This window comes from Erythranthe guttata, chromosome 14, assembly GCF_056151865.1.
Source record: "Erythranthe guttata isolate IM_541 chromosome 14, IM_541, whole genome shotgun sequence".
NCBI lineage: Eukaryota > Viridiplantae > Streptophyta > Magnoliopsida > Lamiales > Phrymaceae > Erythranthe > Erythranthe guttata.
Genome location: NC_142546.1, coordinates 26,123,794 through 26,141,922, shown reverse-complemented (window position 1 = coordinate 26,141,922; position 18,129 = coordinate 26,123,794). Strand labels below are relative to the sequence as shown.

The 18,129-nt window shown below is 45.1% G+C and overlaps 4 protein-coding genes across 4 annotated transcripts; 3 read left to right on the top strand and 1 right to left on the bottom strand.

The window, feature by feature from the left end:
• The first annotated feature begins 965 nt into the window (after nucleotides 1-965).
• LOC148765541 (uncharacterized) lies at nucleotides 966-4,706 on the top strand. Its single transcript, XM_088812840.1, has one exon. It carries the CDS (start codon nucleotides 966-968, stop codon nucleotides 4,704-4,706), a length of 3,741 nt encoding a protein of 1,246 aa, XP_088668966.1.
• Nucleotides 4,707-11,055: 6,349 nt separating this feature from the next.
• Nucleotides 11,056-12,047, top strand: LOC105973090 (cold shock protein 2-like). Its single transcript, XM_012998099.2, has one exon. It carries the CDS (start codon nucleotides 11,273-11,275, stop codon nucleotides 11,888-11,890), a length of 618 nt encoding a protein of 205 aa, XP_012853553.2. The 5' UTR covers nucleotides 11,056-11,272; the 3' UTR covers nucleotides 11,891-12,047.
• LOC105973089 (S-locus lectin protein kinase family protein) lies at nucleotides 11,274-14,903 on the bottom strand. The gene has a single exon (XM_012998098.2). The coding sequence runs from the start codon at nucleotides 14,810-14,812 to the stop codon at nucleotides 12,113-12,115; it is 2,700 nt and encodes an 899-aa protein (XP_012853552.2). The 5' UTR covers nucleotides 14,813-14,903; the 3' UTR covers nucleotides 11,274-12,112.
• Nucleotides 14,904-15,866: 963 nt separating this feature from the next.
• LOC105973013 (Ribosomal protein S18) lies at nucleotides 15,867-18,119 on the top strand. Its single transcript, XM_012998004.2, has 5 exons — nucleotides 15,867-16,154; nucleotides 16,481-16,815; nucleotides 17,348-17,443; nucleotides 17,578-17,637; nucleotides 17,726-18,119. Exons 1-5 carry the CDS (start codon nucleotides 16,052-16,054, stop codon nucleotides 17,927-17,929), a joined length of 798 nt encoding a protein of 265 aa, XP_012853458.2. The 5' UTR covers nucleotides 15,867-16,051; the 3' UTR covers nucleotides 17,930-18,119.
• Nucleotides 18,120-18,129: the final 10 nt, after the last annotated feature.

Here is an 18,129-nt window from a genome sequence, read left to right as displayed (position 1 = left end):
CTTTTACCAATTTTTTAATTACTTGAATTGTCTTTTTAATTGTAATTATTGTTTTATCTTAATCTTTACATAAACTGTGCTGTGTCCTAATTAGTAATTATAGTGGTCGATTTGATAAATTGAAGACTACAATAAAATTAAATGAATGGCAAATTACTGTCAGACTGCCGCCCCAAAGGTAATGTCAAATTACAGAAACTCACCTAAATAAGGTTTTTTTTTTTTTTTTTTTTTTTTTTATAATAAAATATATAATTTTAGGAATAATTGTAATTATTCAAACATGAGTGAAGTTTTTGTAATTTGGTCTTAGCTTAGGGAGTTGGCCGTAATTTGGCTAAAATGAAATGATATATCCATAGCAACATGCTTTGATATGGGCTAGTTTGACAAGTAACAAATAAGCATAAGCCCATTAGGGTAAGCCCAATATGATAGGCCCATAATGAAGAACCCATGATGTCTTAGCTCGGTACTATGAGCGAAGTCGTCGTATGGCGCGAACCTCGGAACTACGTGGGAGTACCTTAACTCGCTAGCCCAATACCAAAACGGGGTAAGGCGAGCCCAGGACAATACCGGCCCAAGATACATGACTTGGGGGAAAAGAGAAACCCTAAAAAAGGAAAGCCTTGAAGGCCAAGCTTTCCTCATCTATAAATAAGAGAATCAACACACGCACACACACGAGAAATATATACACTAATTACTATTACATTACACGTTTTTCCCTTTATTCCGATCACTGACTTGATCGTCGGAGCTTTCCCGCCGGGAACCCCTCCCGGCGTTGCAGGTCTATCCACCGGAGTACGGACGAAGCTGGCTTGAGGAAGACGAAGACCTACGGACCAAATCAAGTGGCGCCGTCTGTGGGAAAGATCTAAAAATCTTGGGGATAACTTCCGGGAAAATATCAGATCTACCCTCGGAAGTCCAGATCTGAGCTATCAACGTAGAGAACAATGGAAGAAGGAGATATCACTGCCCGGAATTTGCAGAAGGATTTAGATGCAGTAGCTCGCAGTACACCGGCTGATCCATCGTCCGTTCAAAAAGATAAGTCGGGGTGTAGCTTCCTTACACCTGAAAAGGAGGGTCGGATCCCTTTCACCCCAAACAGCCCCTCTTTTGAGTTCCAGGATGGCGAAGCTGCTTCAAGAAGGCCAGCCGCAACCCCCGCTCAGGCTCCCAATGAGCGTACATATACCCGGGACGAGGTGGAAACCATGATCACCGCGGCCATCCGAAACTACACCCAAAATTTACCTCACGATAACCGACTCAGGAGAGATCCCAGACGTTCTCCGAACGAAGGACGAGCTGAGGACGAGGGCGATAGTTATTCGGAAAACCGAGGGGGTAATAGTCATGGTGTTAGAACAGAAGTTGACAGCTTAAGACGCGATATAGATGAGTTGAAGGCCTTGCGAAGTGGGCCAGCGCGAGATCTCGTAGGATCTAGCCCTTTCGCTAGTCATCTCGATAGCGACCCTATACCAGCCAACTACCGACCGATCTTATTTGAGTACAACGGCACGTCAGATCCAGTTGAACACTTGAGTCGGTTTAATAACACTGCCTCACTTCACCAGCTCACAGAAGGGGTGAAGTGCCGTGCCTTTGTCACCACCCTAGCAGGTCCAGCCCAAGCATGGTTCGGTCTGTTACCTGCCGGAACCATCCGATCTTTTGAACAACTTGCCAAAGCTTTCATGAACCAGTTCGCTAGCTCGAAGAAGTGTAAGAAGACCTCTCTGTCACTATTCAACGTTCGTCAGAAGGAGAAAGAAAGTCTCAGAAACTATATCAAACGATTCACTTCGGCTACCTTAGAAGTCCCCACTACCAGCGACGAGGTGCTCATGGCAGCTCTTTCGCAAGGACTGAGAGATGATGAATTTTTCCGAGCTTTGGCGCTGGAACCTTCGCCCGATTTTGACCATCTCCTAGAGAGGGCGTCTAGGTTCATTAACTTAGAAGAAGCCCGGCAGCAGAAAGTAGAAGAATCTCACCAACCCGCGAACACACGAGCCAACGAAGTAAAAAGAGTCAAAGAACCACTGTTACCTCGAAGGGATGCTAGTACCCCCGGCCGAGGTATCGCCTCAGACGCTAAGGGATCACGATTCCAATCGTATCAGCCCCTTACGGCTCCTCTGTCCCAGGTGTTGTACGCGATCGAGAAGAGAGCTGATCTGCGGTGGCCTAGGACCGCTCGCGGAGCCCCCCGTCGAGATCCGGCACTAGGTACTTTTTGTCGTTTTCATAACGAATACGGACATACGACCGACGACTGCGCACATTTAAAGGACGAAGTGGAACGTCTCATCAGAGATAACAAGATCGGGGACTTTGTGAAGATAGATCCACCTCGGGGACAAAAGCGTGAAGCCCAGTTTGGGAACCCGCCACGAGCACCGCCCCCACCGCCAGCACCGAAAAGAGGGTACATTCAGATGATTTCGGGGGGTCCTACGGGAGGAGATACTCACCGGGCTAGGAGACGTCATCTCGGTAGCCTCAAAAATAATCATGAAGTTTGCCAAATCTCTACACCGAAGTATCGTCAATATCCCACTATCTCGTTCGGTCCTGAAGATGAAGCAGACCTAGATGATTTTCACTGTGACCCTCTCCTCATCACGATTAACGTGGGAGGATACGACGTCGCTCGCGCCTTCGTTGATCCCGGAAGTTCGGTGGACGTCATATCTTACGAGTGCTTCCTGCAAATGGAGCTTGACCTCCCGGTTTTCCCCGTTACCACACCGATATTTGGGTTCACAGGAGGGTCCCTGACGCCGATTGGACAAGTTAGAATCCCTGTCACTATAGGAACTCCACCTCGAACACGCACTCAAACTGTCAATTTCGTCATTGTCGAAGGATCGCCAACCTCGTATAATATCGTGATAGGGCGACCGATGTTACATACCTTTCGGGCGGTCCCTTCGACCATTCATCAAAAGCTTAAGTTCCCAGTTGATGGGATGGTGGGAGAAGTCAGGGGCGACCAAACCCAATCGAGATCGTGTTATGTCGAAATGGTTAAGATAGCAGAGAAAGGCCGACGCGATACCCTCACCAAAGAAGATTTGGGAGACGAGAAGCGCCCCCGGGTTGATCCAGAGGATAAAGTTAATCATGTACAACCCATGGACGAATTGATGACAATCGACCTCGTCCCCGGGATGATGAAACAAACCCGGATAAGTAAGGATTTAGAACTACCTCTTCGGGACGAGTTGATAGCGTTATTGCGGTCTAATGAAGATGTTTTTGCTTGGCAACCAAGTGATTTGACCGGTATATCGCCGCGAACTGCTGTACACAGGCTTAATTTACGACCCGAGTGCAGGCCCGTCAAGCAAAAACGGCGACACTTCGGTACCGAAAAAGACGAAATCATACAGAAGGAAGTTCAACGACTTCTGGAAATCGGACACATCCGGGAAATTCAGTTCCCTACATGGCTGTCCAATGCGGTGTTAGTACAGAAAGCCAATGGCCAATGGCGAATGTGTATCGATTTCAGGGACCTGAATAAGGCTTGCCCGAAAGACGATTATCCTTTACCTCGCATAGATCAGCTTGTAGATGCCACTGCTGGATGTGAGCTACTTAGTATGATGGACGCCTCGCAAGGATACCACCAAATTCCGCTAGACGAAAAGGACCAGCCAGCAGTAAGTTTTGTCACCGCCACAGGGACTTACTGTTACGTGGTGATGCCTTTCGGCCTGAAAAATGCAGGAGCCACGTATCAGCGATTGATGGATAGGATGTTTCGGGCCCAACTCGGACGCAACATTGAAGTTTATGTTGATGACATGTTAGTTAAAAGCAAGAGGCGCTCTACGCATCTCGCCGACCTAGCTGAGACCTTTGCAACTCTTCGTTTATATGGAATGAAGTTGAACCCTGCTAAGTGTGCATTCGCAGTACAAGCTGGAAAGTTCCTGGGATACATTGTTAATCGGGAAGGCATCAAGGTAAACCAAGATAAAGTGGAGGCCGTACTTCAGATGACACCTCCTCGTTCCATCAAGGAAGTCCAATCCTTGGCAGGAAAAGTTGTAGCCCTAGCTCGGTTTATATCGCGAATGGCCGATAAGAGCCTGCCTTTCTTCAAAGTACTAAGGAAAACAGCTCAGTTCGAATGGACCACCGAATGCCAGCTCGCATTCGAAGCATTAAAACGATCTCTTACTTGCCTGTCGATTCTTAGCACCCCTGAAAAGGGTGAAACCCTGTTTGTATACTTGTCGGTGGGCGATGAGTCCATCAGTTCGGTTTTGTTTAAGGAAGTTAATAATCAACAAAGACCGATCTACTATACTAGTAAGATCCTCACTACGTCGGAAAGCCGATATTCTGAAGTCGAGAAAATAGCGTACGCTCTGGTCCTCACTACGCGACGACTCCGGCCTTATTTCCTGTCGCATACCATGGTGATTCGCACAAGCTTACCCCTTCGGCAGACCCAAGGTCAACCTACCGCGTCAGGGCGAATTGTTAAATGGGCCATCGAGCTGGGACAGTACGAGATTCAATATCAACCCCGTACCTCGGTCAAAGGACAGGCGCTGACGGATTTCATCCGAGAAACCACCAGGATACCCATCGAAAAAGAGTGGAAAATTTACGTGGATGGTTCATCTACAACCTCGATCGGGAGCGGGGGCAGGGATAATAGTTATTGATCCCACTGGAACGGAAGTCGAGTTTGCCGTTAGGTTACCTCGGGTTTCCAATAATGAAGCAGAGTATGAAGCCTTTATCCGAGGTATGGAGATCGCTCAAGAGCTCGGAACGCGAGTGGTGCGAATATACTCCGACTCTCAATTGGTAATACACCAACTCGAAGGGGACTACGAAATAAAAAACGATAGAATGAAGAGTTATGTAAATAAAGCCCGAGCTGTGCAAGAAACTTTTGAAGTCTGTACCATGCATCAAATTCCGAGAAACGACAACCAGCGAGCTGACTTCCTCGCTAAAGTCGGGTCGTCAGTCGTCGATTGTATTGAAAGAAAGATCACTATCCTTATTGCCCCTACCCCAACACCGGGCATAATGGTAATAGACGAAGAGCCCGATTGGAGAACGCCTTTGTTCAAATACTTCAGAGGAGAGCGAGCTGGTACCAAGAGAGAGCAGCACCGCTTGGCATATAAGGCAAGGCACTTTTACGTACGGCATGGGATATTATACAAGAGGAACTTCACCACGGTAGATGCAAGATGCTTAGGAAAGCAAGAAGTGAAACATGTCCTGGACGAAGTACACCGAGGAGGTTGCGGAGAGCATGGAGGAGCTCGGGCCCTCATACAGAAATTACATCGGGCCGGATACTATTGGCCCGGTATGAAGAGGGACACTCATCAATATGTGCAACATTGCTTACAATGTCAGAAATTTGCCCCACTCATTCATAAACCAGGAGAAGAAATGACCATCATGAGCGCTCCATGCCCTTTCGCCCAATGGGGAATTGATCTGGTGGGTCCTTTTCCTCAAACCACCGGTAGAAAGAAATTCCTTATCGTTGCAGTAGACTATTTCACCAAGTGGGTCGAGGCTGAGGCTCTGTCTAAAATAACAGAAGATGAGGTCATGCACTTCATTTGGAAATATATCTGCTGCCGGTTTGGCCTACCTCGCAGTCTCGTGTCGGATAATGGTACTCAGTTCAATGGCAAAAAGATCCGCGCATGGTGCGAAGAGATGAAGATAACGCAGAAATTCGTGGCGGTAGCGCACCCCCAGGCTAATGGTCAAGTAGAATCCACAAACCGGACCATTGTCAACGGTTTGAAGAAAAGATTGGACGAGCTAGGGGGAAGCTGGGTAGACGAGCTGCCCTCAGTCCTTTGGTCTTACCGGACGTCAGCTAAAGCAGCTACTGGCGAGACACCATTTCGGTTAACCTATGGAACCGATGCTGTTATCCCGGTCGAGGTGGCAATGGACACACTCCGCATCGCCACATTTGATGAAAAGACAAACGATGATGCCTTGAGGACACAGCTGGACGAGGTCTTTGACCTACGAGAAGCGGCGTATCTACACATGGAACGAAGTAAAAACCTGATCAAAGCTCGATACGATCAAGGGGTATGGCCTCGTTCATTCCAGATCGGTGATCTCGTCCTACGACGAGCTGACGCACTAAAGCACACGGGAAAGTTAGAGGCCAATTGGGAAGGACCATACATGGTCACAAAATGTTTGGCTGGTGGGGGATATGAGCTGGCAGACGAAGAAGGAAAACCATTGCCACGGGCATGGAATGTCATCCATTTGAAACGCTTCTTCGCGTAAAAAAAAAAAAAAAAAAAAAAAAAAAAAAAAAAAAAAAAAAGATAGAGGCGAGTAAGTCAGCAAAACCGAGACACATCTTGTACAGGCAAACAACCATTAATAAACATCCATTTTCCGATCTGGGCTAGGCCCCGTGGTTTTTTCTCTCCTTATCTGGAGGGTTTCCACGTTAAAAAAGTACTTGTGTTATTTACTTAAGTTATAACTGTGGCGTTAAATCGCGTGTTTCATTGTGGCGTTAACTCGCGTGTTTCATTGTGGCGTTAAATCGCGTGTTTCATTGTGGCGTTAACTCGCGTGTTCTACTGTGGCGTTAAATCGCGTGTTCTACTGTGGCGTTAACTCGCGTGTTTTATTGTGGCGTTAAATCGCGTGTTTTATTGTGGCGTTAAATCGCGTGTTTCATTGTGGCGTTAACTCGCGTGTTTCATTGTGGCGTTAAATCGCGTGTTTCATTGTGGCGTTAAATCGCGTGTTCTACTGTGGCGTTAACTCGCGTGTTCTACTGTGGCGTTAAATCGCGTGTTCTACTGTGGCGTTAACTCGCGTGTTTTATTGTGGCGTTAAATCGCGTGTTTCATTGTGGCGTTAAATCGCGTGTTCTACTGTGGCGTTAACTCGCGTGTTCTACTGTGGCGTTAAATCGCGTGTTCTACTGTGGCGTTAACTCGCGTGTTTTATTGTGGCGTTAAATCGCGTGTTTCATTGTGGCGTTAACTCGCGTGTTTCATTGTGGCGTTAACTCGCGTGTTTCATTGTGGCGTTAAATCGCGTGTTTCATTGTGGCGTTAAATCGCGTGTTTCATTGTGGCGTTAACTCGCGTGTTTCATTGTGGCGTTAACTCGCGTATTCGTAAGCAAAATATTAAGATTGGGTACTAAGTTAAAATATAGGAGTGGTACAAGATTGAACTGATGGATAAGCTTAAGGAATAAACACTACTGAAGATCAGTGGGGATATTGACAGACTAAGTCTGAAGCCCAAAACGACACAGACATAAAAGCGAATAAAGACATTTCAAGCATATGGAAAAACGGAGAAATTGTTAAGGATACATGGCAAAAGGAAATGTTTAAGAAATACATATTCAAAATACAGAACATAAAAAATGGTTAAGTCTTTTTTTTTGGTCTTCACTTCGGAACTGCTGCATCTGCTTCACTTCGATTCTCAGCATCCGGAGGGGGCGGCGAAACGAGGCTTGGCTGTGCCTCTTCGGAACTAACCACCATTCCAAGGGCCCCAATGTCCCCGACAAAGTCCGTAATGGCTCCTTGACGGGTAAACTCTTCAACAAGGCCCTGGTAAACCGGCCTCCACCATTCCAAGTTGGGGTCCTCATTAACGTCCCCCTCAAAACCCGGGATCACGTCATCGGGAAGGTCTTCGGCTAGTTCACTTTCCACCAACGGGAATTCGATGCCGGCACCACATAACCTCTTTCGAACGGCTGCAACCGCCGAGGAGAAGAAGAAACGAGCCAACCCTGAAGCTTCTCGGGTGAAAGTAGTCGAACGCCATAACCGGTGAAAGAAGCGACGAACGAACTCCTCAATAAAACGGAGACCCTCGGGCGACCCCGGGAACAATCTTTGTCCCTCTTTCACCCCCTCGGCGAAATTAGTAGAGGCCTGCACTCCGGCTGCGTACAGCTCGTTGGAAAGCCCTTTGGCTTTTTCTTCTAGGCTGGTGACGTGAGAACCCAGGGAGTCCTTCTCCGCCTGTAAGATCTTCTCCCTCTCCTGCAGCCTCTTCACCTCGGCAAACAGCCCTTCCTTCGACGATTCCGACATCGCCAAACTCTCCTTCAGGCCTCGAACTTCTTTTCGAAGTTGAGTCACCTCCTTCTTTTGGTTATCGTATGCCTCACGCGAGACATCATCCCATCCCAAAGGACCCGAGAAAGCGATGGCGAATTGCTACATGTACAAGGAGTTCAAACAAGGTTAGCCTTGAATAAAAAATATGAAATTAAGGAATTGGTCCGCATGACCGAGATAAGACAAACCTGTGTAATGTTGTGAAGAAGTAGCTCAAGTCGGTCGCCTTTACTCATCTGCCCGAAATGGGCAACATCGGTGGGAAAGGCCAGGGACCGACATGCAGCAATGGCATTCTCTGCGTTTTGGCAGAGATGAAGTCCAAAACCAGCCGGTAAAGATGACCGAGCCGCCCCAAGGGCCAACTCAGACCTCCGTTTCTTCGGAGCAGGTTCTCTCTCTACCACCTCTTCGGTTGAGGAAGGAGGCGGTGACGAGGCGAGAACTATTGCGGAGGATCGTTTAGGAGGTTCAGAATCCTCAGTTCGCGAGGGAGGTCCACCGCGGGCGCGAGGAGGAGCGGCGTTTTTCTTCGATGGCCTGGGCCTTAGAGCCCCTTCTTCCGAAGATCTTTTCTCGGATTCAGCGATTAGAGGGCGCTGAAACTCGGACGCTTCGAACCCAGGTTCCGGCTCGGAGGGACGGGTAGCCGGCTTGTCACCTCGGAACATCCTCTTCATCCTTAGATCTACGCACCGAAGCAAACGGGCAAGGGGAGATAAGTGGGTGAGAAACAAGACATACAAGTACATAACTAGCAAAGCAACAAAAAACAAACCAACCGAAGTAAGACAATGAGTCGAAGTAAGAATTAGTGTTATAACCAAACCCACCTAAATCTTCCCGAGTTAGAGAATACGTGCCGTTGTCGTGAAAACAGAAGTGGCGAAGCATCGGCGGAAAGCTGGTGAGGCTATCCGGGACGCCGTGGCTCGGTTGAAAGTGGGATATCATTTTTAACAAACATTCGTCAACCGCCAAAGGTTTCCCCCTTTTCTTTTCAGGCAGGGTGGCGAGCCAAGGACACAAATAGGGCGTGTCAACAGGATTTCTGGCAAAGAAATAGTGACCTTGCCACCCATCGGTTTTATTAGGTGGCATCAGAATCTTAAAACCCGGACGAGCCGAGATAGAGACATGGAAAGGACTCGAATTCTTTAATACCATCACACTCCGGAAGCGAGCTGGTGTGGGAATCACCCCCGACCAGGCGCACAACATGCGAAATCCGGTCATGATTATTATGGCATGGGGTGGAATTGGTTAAGGGACACGTTACATAATTGGGCAATCTCGGAAAACCAGGGCGAGATGGGAAAAGACAGACCGAAATAGAATTGCTCTGAAAACCAAGTACTAAAACCTAAAGGAGGGTTTAGAGGGCGATCATCTCGCGAAGGAAGAATCAATTCGACATCGGAAGGGAGACCTATGTCGCGAACTAAGTTAGTTAGATCTGCCTCGCTTAAAGTACTAGGTCCCCATTGGTCATCCAAATCTCGTCCTTCGGATAAGGAAGGAGAACCGCTCCTCACAGAAGACGAAACCTCTTTCCTGTTTTTCTTCTTGGGTCTTTCCAAGAGTTTGCCCGAGGGGGAGAAGAAGGGTCCTTCCTCCGATGAAGAAGAGATAGAGAGGGCGGGGTTTCCACCCCCCTCCCCGGAGGGCACTTTTTGGCCGAATGGGTCAGGAGAATGGGCAGACATTATCGAATTGAAGAGCAAGACGGAGGTAATAAGAGATGGGGGAAAGAAGTAGTACCTTTGTCGGGGTAGAAAATGGGCACGAAGGATAAGATCTCTGTCTCGGAAAAGCAGGTTCGCCGGAGAAGAAGTAATAAGAGAAGAGGAAGCACGAGGGTGGAAAAAAGAAAAATCTTAAAAAATGGCAAGGGCCAGGTATTTATAGAAGAAGGAAAAGGAGAAAGCTCGATCGTGACCGTCTATTCGGATGGACAAGATTCAAAGTAGGTCACCCCGAATCCGATGCAAGAGGCGCCGATTGGAATTCCTCAACAATGACCTAGGGAAAAGGGAAGGTCAATCATAACCGTTTCTTCGGGCGGCCAAGATTCAATGCAGAATGCCTCGAATCCGACGCTGAAAGCACTGATTGAAATTTTTCCATGATGACCTAGGGAACTCGAATCGACCACACGGGGTGTCAGAGTAATTAAATGGAGGAAAAGTGGAAAGGTTGCGTGCATCAACCAGACGTGAACCAAAGTCCGAGCTCGCACCTCGTACTCCGTATTTATAACGCGAGGTAAGAAGGAGCAAACTCGTATTATAAATAAGGAGTAGGGGGGAGTAGTTGATATGGGCTAGTTTGACAAGTAACAAATAAGCATAAGCCCATTAGGGTAAGCCCAATATGATAGGCCCATAATGAAGAACCCATGATGTCTTAGCTCGGTACTATGAGCGAAGTCGTCGTATGGCGCGAACCTCGGAACTACGTGGGAGTACCTTAACTCGCTAGCCCAATACCAAAACGGGGTAAGGCGAGCCCAGGACAATACCGGCCCAAGATACATGACTTGGGGGAAAAGAGAAACCCTAAAAAAGGAAAGCCTTGAAGGCCAAGCTTTCCTCATCTATAAATAAGAGAATCAACACACGCACACACACGAGAAATATATACACTAATTACTATTACATTACACGTTTTTCCCTTTATTCCGATCACTGACTTGATCGTCGGAGCTTTCCCGCCGGGAACCCCTCCCGGCGTTGCAGGTCTATCCACCGGAGTACGGACGAAGCTGGCTTGAGGAAGACGAAGACCTACGGACCAAATCATGCTTGATGTTAACGCAGTGTGTTGATTATGATTTATGCGGACCCCTTATTCCAATTTCTATCCACCTTTTTATTTATTTATATATTCCATTAATAAGAAGAATTTGTCGTTAGAGAATCATAGATAAATAAACATTGATCCACAACCAATAGAAAAAAGCAAATATATATATTTTCATAGGAAAATGGATAAAGCATGCAATCATTTTCAACCATAAGATCCGATAATCAATCTTCTATTAACAGTGGAGATCACTACTTCAACCTCATCGATCAACTAACTATATTTAACATTCGTTGATTTTGTTGTGATATATTTTAAATGGCGGAGGATGCAGCTGGGAGATTGATCGGCACGGTGAAATGGTTCAGCGGGCAGAAGGGATTCGGTTTCGTCTCTCCGGATGAAGGCGGCGACGATCTGTTTGTGCATCAAACGGAGATCCAATCTGAGGGTTTTCGGACTCTCCGCGAGGGCCAACGGGTCGAGTTCAAGGTGGATAGCAGGGAAGACGGCCGGAGCAAAGCTGTCGAAGTCGTCATTCTCGCCAGGAGTTTCAATTCCGGCGGAAGACGCGGCGGGTTTCGCGGCGGCGGCGGTGGTTATGGAAGGGGCGAGGGCGACGGTGGTGGTTACGGAAGGGGTGAAGGCGGGGATGGTTATGGAAGGGGGGAGGGCGGCGGTGGAGGTAGAGGCGGGAGATTCGGCGGCGGCGGCGGCCGTGGGGGTGATGGAGTGGAGTGCTACAATTGTGGTCGGATAGGGCACTTGGCTAGGGTTTGCTATCGCGGCAGTGGTGGAGATGGTGGTTACCGTGGGGGGTACGGGCGTCGTGGCGGTGCTGGCGGGAGAGGCCGTGGCGGCGGCGGCGGAAGAGAGTGTTACAGTTGTGGAGAAGAGGGCCACTTTGCAAGAGACTGCCAGGTTGAGCAGAGCTGATCATCACAAATCATAATAAATAAATACATGTACAAAACAATAATTTGCTTACATAATGTTCAATTCGGTTTCTTTTTTTTTTTTTTTTTTTTTTTTTTAATCTTTGTTCTTTTGTTTAATCCGATTTCGTCAATAAACAAAGCATGAAAGTTTGATACATTTGATTATGAACAAATTGAAAATTACAAAGAATGCCACTGGAGAAAAAAAAAAAAAAAAGTCCTATCTCGGACCAGAAATCTGCTGGGAAGAAATATAAGATAAGTATCGATGATTAGCATTCCTCGTACTATTGTCTGAAACATAAGCAGCAGCATCTGGAAAAACCATAGCACCATTATTTTTAGTTTCTTCCATAACTGAATCCTCTGCAAATCTCCGACCATAAAACCTCAAGAAATTCAAAGACTCAATCCTCGGATTACACAAAGCCACCTCACCCTCCAACATACCTACCACACTAACCATGGTTGGCCTCAACCCTGGTTCCTCATGCACACAACACAACCCTAACCGAACCAACTTCTCCGCATCCTCACTCGTCACCCTCCCCCGCAACCTCGGGTCCACCAGCTCCAAATACCTCCCCTGCTCGTGCATCTCCAATGCATAGAACGGGAAGTAGACGGCCCCTGCCGAAGAGGAACACACCGACGAGCTCCCGCTGTTTCCGCCACGGCTGTGACTCTTCGTAACCAACCCACAATTCTTCCTCCCACTCACAAGCTCCAATAAAACCATACCGAAGCTATACACATCTGTCTTTTCCGAAACAGCGGAGCTCGTTAGCCACTCCGGAGCAAGATACCCGCGGGTCCCTCTCATCGTCGTGAATAAACTCGATTGCTCTCGAGTTAGAAGCTTCGAAAGCCCGAAATCGGATATCTTCGCTTGGAAACGGTCGTGGAGGAGGATGTTTTCGGGTTTCACGTCGCAGTGGATGATCTTCCGTTCGCACCCGCTGTGGAGGTAGGCAAGCCCCCGGGCTGCGCCGATTGCAATCTCGACCCGCTCCGCCCACTCGAGAACTGGACCGGGTCCGAAAAGGGTTCGGTCCAGCGACCCGCGGTTCATGTACTCGTATACCAACAACCACTGCCTTCTCTGTGCACAGTAGCCTTTTAACTTCACCAAATTCACATGATGGATGTTTCCGATAACTGCGATTTCCGTGCAGAAGTCCTTTTTGCCTTGAGCACCTATATTGGTTATTCTTTTAACCGCCACGGGTGTTTTATCGGGGAGTTTGCCTTTGTACACTGTGCCGAAGCCACCCGTTCCGATTTTGGTCTTGAAATTTTCGGTTGCAGTTTGAAGCTCTTCGTAATCGAAATGTAAGGGCAAACCCGGGATAGTGAATTCCAGGTCAGCTAAGGAGTTTTTGAAGCTTTGTTTTTTTTTCTTTACTTTCTCTTCAAGACTGTACCTTCTCCACAAGAGGATTGCTATTGCGAATAAGAACAGGAATCCGCTCAACGGTAATACCACCGCAATTACAGGAAAACCCGCCTCATCGTTGCTGAGAACGCCGAAATCCGTTGGCGAAGCTCTAATAACGGTTTTAATGAACCCTAGTCGATTGTTACGCGTAGTACTTCTTGATATTAAAGATCCCAATACGTTTTCGAGTTTGTAACAAGAACCGGAAGTGTTTTCATGGAAAATACCCAAGCAAGAGCAATCTTGCGAGCATAAATCTCGACACTGCGATAAATCCACTCCGTAGTTTGTTGGGAGAGTGAAATCATTCGCAAAGTAATCCACACCGTAGTCTAGTTGGACGAAAGACAACCTCGAAGAATTCAAACCTTTGCTGTCATCTGATTTGCAAGAAACCGGCGCCAATGAATAAGAACCATCAACAGGAAGGCAGTTGGTTGAATTATTCGAAGCACTCAAACGGAAACCCGAGGGGCAGGAGCACGCGGGACTATTTACGGAAACGCCATTAGTACACAAACCAATCTTCCCACAAACGAATGGAATTTGACATGCATCGATAGGCCAAACAAACTCGTGTCTTTGTGCAACCCCGAAGAAGCTACTGATAATGAACTGACCAGAGGCATCAATCTTGGCAGTTCGAAATTCAGACAGAGGCAAATTAACCTTAATCACGACTGCAGATCCGTTTCGACCAAACAGATAAAGCCCAGTTTGGTTAACCGCCAAGAACTCAACCGCGTAACCGGAGTTCACGTATGCCTTGGTTTCCATAGACAGTTTCCAGTATGTAAGATTCTTCCAAAGCAGAGTAGCATCAGACAAAGATAAAGCAAGTCCGTAATTACCGACAGAAAGATCGTTGTTCGAGACAGCACTTAAAAGTACCGTTTCCGCACGAAGCTCTTGTCCGATCACAATCGTGTCCGTGGGATTACGAAAGCTCTCCCAAAGGGTTGCGTTATATCGATCGAGCAATACGAGGTTTCCGGTTTCTGTTAGCCTCAGGGCAGAAACTAACGACTGGAAAGGTGGAGTGGACCACCTTAAACTCCCGCCTTCTTCGGTTATGCTGATGCCGTTTCCGGACAGAGTCATAGTTCCCGATTTCGATACGGGCGAGTCGCGATTAGCCGACCATATAACAGTGTTGGATTCGACATGGATAACACATAGGTAGAATCTGATTTGCTGTGAACCAGGATTGAAAATAGCAGCTTTGAATGTTCCATTAGAAGAAAACAAGAAACTACCGGAAGCATCAACGTGTCTGAGATTCGAAGCCGTGAAATTCGGGTACACGAATTCGGTGAAGGAAACAGCAGACACGAGAGAAAAGGACAAGAAGAAAACATTGAGAATTAGTATCAAGAAATCCATCATAAGACAAAGTGAAGAAGGGAAGAAAACAAAACAATGGGTTTGATTGATGACAAAAAAGGTATTATTGTGTGGGAAATTCATTTTCTTGTTGTACATAACTCAAAAGAGTTGACTAAAAAAAGTCAATCAATTCCAATTGGACAATGATTGATGAACTGTATAGAAACATTATAGTAGATTAGTTTATGTGGTGAGAGTGAGATATGATGCAGACATGGGGTTTTATTCAATTCTATAAAAAGAACTGCTACATGTCATGCTGTATTAATTTGTTTTATTATTTATTTATTTATTTATTTATTTGATCAAACAGGAACAGTTTACTTTGAATTATACAGATCACAGAACTCATCAAACGTCAGCACTTTTCTTGTCTGACTAAAACTATGAATATATAAAGATAATAATACAGTAAAGACTGAAGAATTAACAATGTATTTCATATTATTGAATAATAAATGAGTGAGATTATAATAAGAAGGAATATGCCGCTTATTTCTGGGAATATTCAAACACGATATTCAACTGTCTTTGCTAGAAACGGCGTCGTGTAAAGGGTGTAGACTCGCGTTTTATATACCAACGCTTTTTGTTTCTTTACTTACGAAAACGCTAGCTTTTTTAGCATTGGTAGGAGTTGTTTAGTTGTTTCGCCGCTGCCAATCATAGTGTGACACGTCATCCTCTTCCTCATTTAGATAACATTAAAAGTTGATTACATATTTTATAATTTACATATATGAGAAAATGGAATTTCAATCTTAGTATTTTCAATTTTTTCAAACCAATTTAGAAATTTGGATATCCAATTGAAGTTAGTTTTTCAGAAATTTATTTTTTCCAAATGTACTAGTTCTAATTCAATCTGTTCGATTTTCACCCATTACAGTTACGATTGAAATGTTTATTTTAAATGTTGGATATTGAAGATGAAAATAAATAAGAATATTTTTTGGCAATTTTTTTTAATATTTTTTTTTGGGGCAAAAATTAATAATTTAATAATTCATAATTGTGATTTGCAGGGTTTCATGCAATTTAATATAATAGTTTAATTAATTTACTTAAAAATTACAAAGAATAAAAAAAAAAAGAAAAAAGCCGATTGAACTAAATAAGGCTCGGTCCAATAAGAACGACCATCAGCCCATTTGAGACTGTACACATACTAAAATAACCCGAATCTAGATGACCCAAATGGATCGGGTCGGGTCACGCCGGGTCGGGTGAGAACAAATCACTTTTCACCCTACCGGCCCTTAAACCCCTCCCCCCTCTTCGATTCATCGTTCATCGTTTTTCGTGGAGCTGCAATTTCTTTTTCCGATAGGGAAAATGAAACTGATTCGAAGTGCACTGCGGTACGCGAACGCCGCTCTGCCCCGTCAATTTCAAAGCCCTCATGTAATCCGTGCTTTTTCGGCAAGCGCTTTTGCAGGTAATTATGCTTCCTCTTTGTTTTTGTTTGCTGAGATTTCTATTTTATTTGCTTGCAAATTTCATTGATTTTAGTAGTAGTTGTTGTCTTCGCTGTTATCGACTTTGTGGTTTTGCGAGCGGCAATGCGTACTGAGAACGTATGAAAGTGATGTAATTTCTAATACGCGTTGCTAAAACTTTTGGATCCAAAAGCAATTTGTGTTTTAAAAAAGAAAAAAAAAACCCAATTGATTGTGCTAAATGCAAATCTGATGAATTGATGGATTGATGCAAATCTTTCAATCCAATTGACTGTTCTAAATGCAAACTTCTCCCTTGTTACAGTTACTGATGATAAGCACAACTTTAACTCGTCTGAGTCAGTTGATGAATTTGAGCAACGGATATTTCGCGACGAGAGTCTTCCCAGTTCGAGGTTTTTCAGAAAGCTTGACAGAGTCGAGAAGGCACATGATCGATCTGGGATGGGAATTTCATTTAAAAAGTCTGATATCATGGATAGTTTAGGTGATACTGATAATTCGTTAAACGATGGAATGGATTATAAGCTGAGGAAAGCGGCAACTTATTTTGAGTTTGACCCTGAAGAAGTAACTAGAGAAGATTATGTATTCCGGTCTGATATTAATTTCCAGGCTGGGATGACTTACGACCCCAAGGTATAAATCATAAAGTAAATTTGTGCCAGCTGGTATGAATGACCGTCTTCTATACTTTATCCTGGAATGTTGATTTTTTTTTTTTGGCTGCTGCGTGTAATTTCGTGCAACAACGAAGCATCTTATCCTTTGTTTGATATTACATTACCTAGATAAGTTGTAATACATTATCCTTTGCTCAGGAATTTTTGTTAATGTTGGACTTGTGTTTTGGTTTATGCTGACCAATATTTATGCCACCCCCAGTCGCTCGTCCACTCAAATACTTGCTTGAGACGAAAATGAAAAGCCCGTTTGATTCTTGACATATCTATCCTATGATAAGTGTTGGATCCTGTTGATTGTAACCATTAACCATTGTGCAGCACTAGAAAATAATTATCTTGTCTGGATTTACGTTTTGTCTTGTTTGTTCATGAGTATATAAAGTAGTTTGAATTTTTAGTTTAGCCTGAAGTTTATTCTGATGATTTGTCTGATTAAATCAAATATGAGACTCAGTTTGCCACTATACTTGCTTCGATATATTTAGGATCTTGATCTGCGAAAGCCTGGAGTACGTAAGCCTGTCAAAAGGGGCGAGTTTGAGACAACAACAGATGAAGTATTACTGAAAGCTGATTTCAGGGTAAGGACATTAGGAACCTAAACGTCATTCTTCGGACAAATAATCAATTTCTGTATTATAATGTCTATATACATTGTGTGTAAACGAACTGTCTTCACAATTTTCTAAACTTGCTGCTAAATTTCTGTGTTCAGAATGTGAAATTCCTCGCAAACTTCATCACAGAGGCTGGCATCATTATCAAGAGGAGCAAGGTAAATAATGAAAACCGCATAATAAATGGTAAATCGAAAAATCATGATAGATGCTTTGTTTCTAACTGTTGCTGTTTTGTGGGGCCAGACTGGAATCAGTGCCAAGGCACAGAGGAAGATTGCTCGTGAGATAAAGACTGCACGAGCGTTTGGTTTGATGCCTTTCACCACAATGGGAACCAAACAGTTCAAATACGGAGCAACAATGGAAGACGAAGATTGTGATTTTGAGTACGAGTCCTATGATCGTAGTTTTGTTGACGAGGATAGAGGTGATTCTATGGCGGCCTAAAACCTCGACCCGTTTTGCTCTTTGTAGTTCTTTATGTTCAAGGAATAGAGCACTGTTGTTTCTCATTTTGTATTTGTTTTGTCAGAAGGGAGAACTTTTATATTGTAAGCCCAATAAACTAGGTTGTATGGTGGTATTTCTGATGGGCTTGCTGACAGCTTCCTGGGCTTTAATTGGCTATTGGGCCTAATTTATCTTCT

Bases quoted from the DNA above. Each gene is read 5' to 3' on its own strand.
- LOC148765541 (XM_088812840.1), top strand. From the start codon at position 966: ATGGAAGAAGGAGATATCACTGCCCGGAATTTGCAGAAGGATTTAGAT.
- LOC105973090 (XM_012998099.2), top strand. From the start codon at position 11,273: ATGGCGGAGGATGCAGCTGGGAGATTGATCGGCACGGTGAAATGGTTC.
- LOC105973089 (XM_012998098.2), bottom strand. From the start codon at position 14,812: ATGTACAACAAGAAAATGAATTTCCCACACAATAATACCTTTTTTGTC.
- LOC105973013 (XM_012998004.2), top strand. From the start codon at position 16,052: ATGAAACTGATTCGAAGTGCACTGCGGTACGCGAACGCCGCTCTGCCC. The intron at 16,816-17,347 runs GTATAAATCATA...CGATATATTTAG, and splicing joins GGATGACTTACGACCCCAAG to GATCTTGATCTGCGAAAGCC. The intron at 17,638-17,725 runs GTAAATAATGAA...TTGTGGGGCCAG, and splicing joins TCATTATCAAGAGGAGCAAG to ACTGGAATCAGTGCCAAGGC.